Source organism: Trachurus japonicus, chromosome 19 (genome assembly GCF_045865225.1).
Source record: "Trachurus japonicus isolate A0001 chromosome 19, Traja_1.0".
Lineage (NCBI taxonomy): Eukaryota > Metazoa > Chordata > Actinopteri > Carangiformes > Carangidae > Trachurus > Trachurus japonicus.
Genome location: NC_140925.1, coordinates 22,014,037 through 22,022,763, shown reverse-complemented (window position 1 = coordinate 22,022,763; position 8,727 = coordinate 22,014,037). Strand labels below are relative to the sequence as shown.

At 43.0% G+C, this 8,727-nt stretch overlaps 1 protein-coding gene across 1 annotated transcript; it reads right to left on the bottom strand.

Moving 5' to 3' along the window:
* Positions 1-506: 506 nt before the first annotated feature.
* anks3 (ankyrin repeat and sterile alpha motif domain containing 3) lies at positions 507-8,193 on the bottom strand. Its single transcript, XM_085761848.1, has 16 exons — positions 8,103-8,193; positions 7,092-7,282; positions 6,806-7,004; positions 6,129-6,250; positions 5,967-6,048; positions 5,696-5,813; positions 4,971-5,120; positions 4,630-4,755; positions 3,831-3,946; positions 3,577-3,741; positions 2,847-2,971; positions 2,617-2,758; positions 2,233-2,506; positions 1,700-1,771; positions 1,519-1,610; positions 507-1,426 (listed from the first exon to the last, which is right to left on the bottom strand). Exons 2-15 carry the CDS (start codon positions 7,256-7,258, stop codon positions 1,528-1,530), a joined length of 1,941 nt encoding a protein of 646 aa, XP_085617974.1. The 5' UTR covers positions 7,259-7,282; positions 8,103-8,193; the 3' UTR covers positions 507-1,426; positions 1,519-1,527.
* Between the last annotated feature and the right edge of the window lie 534 nt (positions 8,194-8,727).

Here is an 8,727-nt window from a genome sequence, read left to right as displayed (position 1 = left end):
GCAAAAAGAAAAAGAGGTAAAATTAAAACAAAAGAAGTTTGAAGTTTAAAATGTTATTGACACTGATCATCCCAAATCTAGATGAGATGTTTTTCTGTCATTCAAATAGAATAAAAAAAGGAATCAGAGGACAAAATCATTAAAAATGTTACAATTTTCTGTGGTTCAAGATTAAAATCTTGTAGAAAACAGACTGAATGGAGGCATTTTGCCCCTAAAATTTTAGTGTGCAAGTAAATTTTTCATCTACTTCATCTACTTTACAACCAGTAAACTGCAGGGTTTTTTCACTGGTGAAATGTGGAAAGGACAATCTGGAATCTGTCATTACAGGTGGCAGGGCAATTAATGTGTGTTAGGGGCCGGGCCACTGTGTTCCTAGTAAAAAAAAAAGTTAGTCTGGACTCTGGAGCCCTGCATTGGAATCTAGTTTGCTTAACCAATACTGACACACTGTCCTAATACAAGTTGTACATGGACATAAAACATAAAGGCAAAGAAACAAATAACAAAAATGTCCATCTGTTTAATTTGTGCATAGTGTATCCGTCCATTTAAAACAAGTAGAAAATAACAGTACAATGGAACAATTCATCCTTAACCTTCAGGTAACTGAGCTTTAATTTGAGCTCAGTATTTCCAGCATTTCATAAAGGTGGGAGGACTTTAAGTTAAAACTGATCCTGTCCTAGTAGATACACAGTAAATCCAGCAGATAGTCGCAGTTCCACAGTGAAACCTGAAACTGGACTGAAATTAAACTAACTATTTTGCTGTAAAGAAAAAATGTGTCTATTTGCAAATTGTATTATTTTTACTTTAATTTTGCAGAGACTGATTAAACGACAGGTCGTTTTAGGTTTCAGACATTTTTTCTTCTCTTGGATCTTCAGCTCCTAAAATGCATTCAGCAGGACATTATTTTCAAACAGCATAAAATGTGAAGACTTCATTCAAATCATTAAGTATCATTCTGCAGAAGTTATTTAAACTAAACAGACTACTTTCTACTTTTAGGAAATGTGCCTCTTCATCTGGTGGCATGAACATAATTTAAACCACATCAGTTTTGTGGAAACGCTTCACAGTATTACAGCGTCTGATCCACGATCAGTTCCTTCCTCCTCCTCTGTGCATGTTCACAACCCAACTACTGGAGTCCAGTATTCACCAGCACAAGCGCGCGTGTGTGTGGAGGGGGTCAGGTACCCTTCCTGCCTGCTTGTCGTTTCCCTGCAGCTGCAGCTGCTGTTGCCCTTGGCCTTGTCCACATCTGGCAACTACTGGTCCATCAGCAAATCCCAGAGGGGTAGCAGGTCGGCTGCTTCGAGTCCGGGAGGGCTGGCCTCGTCTTTGACCTTCTCCCATTTCAGTGAGGTTGTTCAGGGTGGTGAAGTCACCCTCCGTCGAATAGTGTCAGAAGCCCCTTCAGAGGATTAGAAAAAAGCAAGTTATTTACTCGTCTTTTGGCCGCTGTGGGATTCTTCAGGCGCTTGTGTTGATCCGGTGGAGACTCACCTGGAGAGGTTAAGGCCGTTCCCAGCTGTCTGAGACTTTCTCAGGGGCACTCAGTCGCCTCAGATTCTGCAGCACAGTTTGCAGGGTCGCCGCTGTTATGATGAAACAACCAGAAACCAGCATTAGTATCGGACTCGCCTGATGACACGAGCACTTCAATCACTGCAGCCCATCACCGTACCCAGCTCTTCTTCATAGACCTCCAGCTTCTTCGTCAGCTCCACAACACCGGAGCATGTCAGACCGTCTGCAGCTGCAAGGAGACGCAAGATCACTCAGGTTGTTTTTAATCACAAAATGTAAATGGTGTCATCTACAGTAGCGCTGGGTTTAAAAAATCAATTTTCCAATTTATATCGATCTTCATTTGAAAGATCCGATATCGATTCATTAAATCTTAGATCGCCATTGCAGTGTTTACTTATGGAGTGGGTCATTTTAAATAAATGTGCATTAATGCAACTGCTTTTTTGGTCAATTTAATATAAACATGAGTATTTTTAATAATACACCAGGTTAGAGAGTTTCAACTTTGTACAATTTGCAACATTAGTTTTGTGAAAATCTCTTTCATAACCAAGCAAATTGGTATTAAAACTGAAATATCTCTAAATGAATTAATATCGAATCGAATCTGGACCTTGTGAATCGGAATCAAATCAATTCAGTGAATCAGCAGCCTTATTGTCATCCACCACTTGTGCATAAACTCACCTTTGGCACCAGTGTCGTCTTTTGTTTTGCTCTCCATGTTGGTTAAAGAGCTGCCGTGACCGTCAGCACTGATGCCGGAGAACAGCTCAGCGCGGCAGCTCCTGGCCTTGGCGAGCATGGCGCTCATGTCCTGAGCCAGCCGGTGGTTCTCCACCAACTCAGCCTGCACCCGCCTCCACGCCATCTTGTCCTCCATCAGACATCCCTCCATCACGGTGCGCAGTTCCTTCTCCTGGGACACCTGGCTCTGCAGGTTCTCCGCCTCCTCGCAGCGCTACAACAGGCAATTAAGCCCAGTACAAGTGAGTGAAAGGTTTTCAGTTGAGTCATGAAAAGTCAGAATTGGTTATCTATGAGTCGGTGAACATTTGTTTTGTTAGTTACCTTGTGAAGCTGAATGGCCATCTCCTGCATCTCAGCCTCCAGCTGGTCGGCGTAGGCCTGTTCCAGAGCGTCGCTGGGTGGTCGAGCGCTGCTGTGCCACCTTGCGATAGCCGAGGTCATTTTACGCTTAGGTCCAAACAATCTGGATGACACAAAAATTACATAATATTCCATGACATGAGAAGACAAACATTATAAATGTAGGGCAAAGATGAAAAAGAGCGACTCACGTGATTCCTATTTCTTTGAGATCATTTTCAGTCAGCGTGAGAAAAATCCGCAGATCGATATCTTGCTCTTCAAGTAATGGGAGATACTTGGAGAAGCCGATCTGCTCCAAGAACTCTGCTAGATCCTACAGGAGCGAGAGATTATGGGTCTGAGTTAGGGATGTCACAATTACTTGTTTTCACAATTAATCGCGGTATTAAATGCCACAATTAATTAATCGTAAAGATTCTTAAATACCCTCACTTTCCAAAAAAGATTATTTTGTTAACACAGAGGCAGATGTGCACAAAAGTTTAGGTAAATGTAAGAAATACTGCTCAATTTACCTAACGTAACATGGTGGAAATTTAAATGTTAGCGTCTCATTTGTGATAAAAAAAACAAACAATTAAAATAAACTTAAACATTTGGTATACTGTATATGACAATTAATGATTTGAATATTTAAAACACTTCCCCTGGAGGATTAATAATTGGTTACATATGAATAGTAGATACTTAAAATATGTAGTGTAAAAATTTGTAATGTAATTATATTTTGATTTTACACATTCATATGTTGTGAAATTAATTAGGCTAATGCATAATAATCGTGATAATCGTAATACCGTGATTATTTCTCTGACAATAATCGTACAAAGAAAATCTATAATCGTGACATCCCTAGTCTGAGTCAAGAACCAAAGATGGTCCTAAATGAACTGGCCATGAACCGAAACGCGGACGAACCTTCGGACCAGCGTAGGAGGGCGGAGGAACAATATGCGGGCGTATCCCACAGTTCCCTGTAGCACCGGAGTGAGCAGCATCGTTGCTTCCGTGGCGACTCTTGCCTTTGGAGTGATATCCCTTATTTACCCTGCGAGAGCTGCTCTTCTTGCACTGGTCAGAGTCCTGGTGGACAAACAAACATGTGTCCGTCACTGCAGATTAAAATAATGGTGATGTTTAACAGCCGGATGTTTCTGTGCACTTGTGTTCACCTCGTTACTCTCCACAGAGCCTTCCCAGTTGAGTCCGACCACATGAGGCAGGCCTTCGCTGCTACTGCTGCTGCTCCTCATGGTGGGCATGTCGTTGTCAAAGAAGGGACTGTCATCTGCAGCAACGACACAAGACATTTCAGGTACTTTCTAAAATGCCCAAAAGGGATAGTTCAACATTTTGCCAAAATCCCTATAATCATAGTAGTAGGTTCATTACCTTTAATTGTTGGTGCATGTTGTTTTGAGATCAGCAGGGCAGAGACGCGAGCTGCTCAGCAAACACAATGGAGGTGAACGGCACTGGTCCCCTGTCCCTCATCAACCTCATCAAATACACAGTCCTAGAACTCCAAAACGCTTTTTTGGAGAAGTTGTGACCTGCACATTCACCACGCTATGAAATATTCATGTAACATTACGAGACGGAGTTGTTTTCAAGGCAAATGCGTAGCCGGAACTACATTCCAGACACGGCTGCTGGCCGGAGTGATTTTAAAAACGCAAGTAGTTCAGAGTATTTACTTCATGTGTCGCAGTGTTACATAATTGTACATGATTGTTTCATAGCGTGGTGAATGTGCAGGTCACAACTTGTCCATGAGAGTGCTTTGGAGTTGTTGGATCGTGTATTTGATGAGTTTGATAAGGGACAGGGGACCTGTACCATTAACCTCCATTGTATTCACTGAGCAGCTTGCGTCTCTGCCCCGCGGATCTCAAAACAACATGCAAACTTTATTTATATTAAAGATAATGAACCTACTGCTATGACTATAGGGATTATGACGTCTCTCACCTCTGCTGCTGTTGCTCTGGCCGTCCAGCTCGTTGATCGGTGAGGTCACGTCACGGTAGCAGAGGCCCTCGCTCTGTTCACCCATCCCACTGCTCGTCATGTAGCCCGGTGGCGCAGCAGGAGGCTCTGAGAGCAGAGGAGAAACGTTAACAAACTGCACCTCACACAGGGATGAAATAATGAACATCAGCAGCGTGACTGATTTAGTGCATAAAGCTTATATATTGAAAAATTAAAGGAGAAACTATCTACTGTACACAACAAACAATGTATTATATATTGTACAACTAATTATGTGTAGATTTGATTGGTTATATATTGTACAACAAATGAGACACTACCAGACGGTTTGCTCGGGCCTCCTACTCGGAACTTCGCGATGGCCTGAGGTCCGTCGTGGATGCTGACGCCTTTAGGTCGATTTCGACTTGGCCTTATCCTGGGAGGGGCGCTGTCCGAGTCCTCAGAGGAGCTCAGGTCCTCAAAGTGTCCTGACGGGATGGATCAGAAATTTAGAGACAAACAAAAAGAATTGTCACTTATTTAGTTTAAAGGGATAGTTCAACATTTTTGGCAAATCGGCCCATTGCCATAATCTCTATAGTCTTAGCAGTAGGTTGATTACCTTTAATTGTCGGTGCAAGCTATGCTCAGAGCTACACTACGGAGGCTCATGGGATTTGTTTTCGAGGTAAATTCATGCAAAACCGCTGATGCATGTTGCCTTCAGGGGCAGTTTTTCAGCAAGCAGCCTCTGCATTTGCCTCAAAAACAACTCTGTCTGATAACGTTCCATTATTATCTTGTCCACCAGAGCATTTTGGAGGTGTTGGATTGTGTATTTGATTAGTTTGATGAGGGAAACCAAGAAATCCCATTAGCCTCCGTAGCGAAGCTCTGAGCAGCTTGTGGCTCTGCTCCACCGTTCTAAAAATAGCTTGCACCGACAAATAAAGGAAACCAACCTACTCCTAAAACTATAGATATATAGATTATGGCAATGGGCCAATTTGCCAAAATGTTGAACTATCCCTTTAAATAATAAATAAACTGTTGAGAGAGGTACCAGGCTTGATCCTCGGAGAACGCGAGTCGATTAGGCTGACAATCTTGGTGTAGCCATACAGCATCGCCAAGGCACGGGCGGTCTCGCCTTTAGCGTTGCGATCTTCTAGTTTAACTTTCTGTTAATTAGTGAAATAAAACAGATGTCAGAACCAGAGGGCCTGTGTCAGCAGGACTGTTCCTCCGTTACGCAACATCCTCGCTGGCAGGTGAATCCCTCTGTTTACATTCAGCAAAGAGCATGTTTTGTTGTGAGTAATTGAACCACTCACCTGATCAAGCAGGTACTGCACTATGATTTCATGTCCAGACGCAGCAGCCTCCATCAGCGGAGTGAAACCAGTCCCTGGCTCCCTGTGGGTGGAAGAAACGGTGTAAAAAAGTGTCTGGATGGAGTGTTTTACAGACGTACTGGGATGAATGAAGACACTCACTTGACATTAGCATCAGCATTATTATCCAGCAGGAACTTGACCATCTGCTGGTGGCCTGTGCTCGTGCAGTGGAACAGAGCGGTCCAGCCCATGGAGTCCTTCAGCTCCAACTCAGCACCTTGCTATTTGGAGTAAGAAACACAGAAAACCTTTCACACTCTGAAGAATAAAAATATGTTTGTTTTTCACTCATTTTACAATATGAAACCCAGTTTGCAGAGATTTGAAGCTAATTGGAAGCCAGTGGTGTTATTTCTCTTTGAACATTTTTTGATGGTTCAGCATCTGGCTTTGAAGCTTCCAACCAGCAAACATTTGAATTACAAAGCACTGATAGTACTGTATAGTGATGTTTACTTCTACTTTCCCTTCTGTGTTTGTATAGTTAACGCTGTTGATAGAAAATCAATCCAGCTCACAAACAAATGATCCTGTCACATTGTATTCTTCCATTATGTTCTGTGGAGTGTCCACACTGTATGATCATTTCAGACCTACAAACTCTGGAGTAGTGAAAAATGTGACAAGTTACAAAACTAAAACCCTCTTCATTCACTTCTACTACTCTGGTTGACATAAAAAAGGTGACTGTAGCCAAAAGGTGACCAGTTTGCAGGTGTGTAATTTGCATTTGGGGATAACATTTGTTTGAATATTATGAGCAGAGCACTTTGTACCTGGAGCAGGAAGTATGCGATGCTCTCATTGCCACAGCTCGCAGCCAGCATCAACGGGGTCAGACCTTTGGCAGTGGTAGCATTCACATTCACACCAGCCTCCAGCAGGAGGTTGGCAATGTTGTCATGACCGATGTATGCAGCGTACATGAGCGGGGTCCATCCCCCGATGTTCTTGCCGTTCAGGTTCACCTCGCGCCTGGAAAACAAAACCACATGATGTTTGTGGAAGGCTGTGGAAGGAGGTGTGAACACCTGGAGAGAGAGAGAGAGAGTCTACACCCACTTCTTGATGCACTCTGCCACCACGTCGTACTGGCCGATGGAGCAGGCGGTGTGGAGGTCCAGGGGGACGTCCAGCTCCTCGGGCCTCACCAGGGAGTCCCCCAGCCACAGGGACAGGCTGGCACCCAGCTGCTCTGACTCGCTGGCCTCGTCGCTTAGCTCGGACATGTTCCACCTCTTCACTCCCGACACCTGGAAACAAGGGGTGTTCATAGGACTGGGCAGTGTTGGCTGGGCACGTTACTTTTAAAAAGTAATTTATTAGTTACTAGTTACTTCCCCCAAAAAATAACGGAGTTTGTAACTGACTTACTACGTTAGAAAAGTAACTAATTACCAGGAAAAGTAACTCTTGCGTTACTTTTTAATAAAATGCTCAATGACAAACTGCTTGGACTAGCCCCCATAGACTGCTCGCCCCCAAATCTGGAACTAACCAACCCAGTAGCCTGCCTGTGCGGAGGAATACTAAGTGAGTTGGTTAGTTACAGATGAACGACTAGTTGATGGACTGGGGGGGGAAATGGCATACAACAACAACTTACACTTGAACGGGTGTATGGGACGACTTGAGTCAAGTAACGGCGCATTTTATTGTCAGTAACGGTAACGGCGTTATAACGGGGAAAACAGTAACTTTTCTTTTGATTAATAGGTACTAAAAAACAGAAAGTAGTGCCGTTAGTAACGCCGTTATCCCAACCACTGCCACTGAGCACCGCCATGACGGTCAAAACTACAAAACCCCGAATTCACTCTTATAACCGACACGTTCCCCCAACAACATATAGCAACGGTAACTAAGTGTCGTGTGATTTAGTTTGTAACAACAGCAACACAAACACTGATGGAGAACAGCAGCGTCTTTAGCTGGTGTAAGTTACCGTTAGCTTTAGCGACAAAACGACAACACCGGCGTACACTTTTCCCCACCGTATATCTACATAACAACCAAACAACAGCCTACACTAAGTCATATTTAACACTGAAGATAAATGAGTTTAAAACTTACCAGCAACAGGACGTTTGTTTTCTCAGGGGTTCAAACTTTTTTGTTTTGGGTGTTACACTCAAATGTGCTCGGATTGAACCACACCCCGCCCTTTCCTGTCTGATAGAGCCGAACTTTTTTAACCGCACATAAACAATGATATTATGCGGTTACGATATAGGCTTGTCTAACCATATATATATATTTATATGTCAAGGGTTGTCTTATATTAAACCTGGTTTAGTCTTAAACACTCGTTGTGAGTCTGGGGTGAGGGCCCCTCATAGGATCCCAGCAAAAAATCTGGTGGGTCAGCAGAAAAAAGTAGGTCTAGATTTGAGGGGAAAAACGTAAATCTGAAATAGATAACTTGAATTGGTCCCCACGAAGACATTACATCATTTTTGAAGTAACTAGATAAAAGGGTTGGGGTCCACTGATGTCAGGCAATGATAATGATATAGCCTAAATAAAGTTTCCCAAATCACAAAACATAGCCTATGTTTACTTCCCCTAACTTGCACATCTACATGATATGTCCATGATACATTCAGCAGTTACTAAAAAGTGTAATCTGTAACAACCCCATAGATTGATCTGACCCCAGGGTAACAGTTACTACCATGCTTTACTTATCTTGTTTATT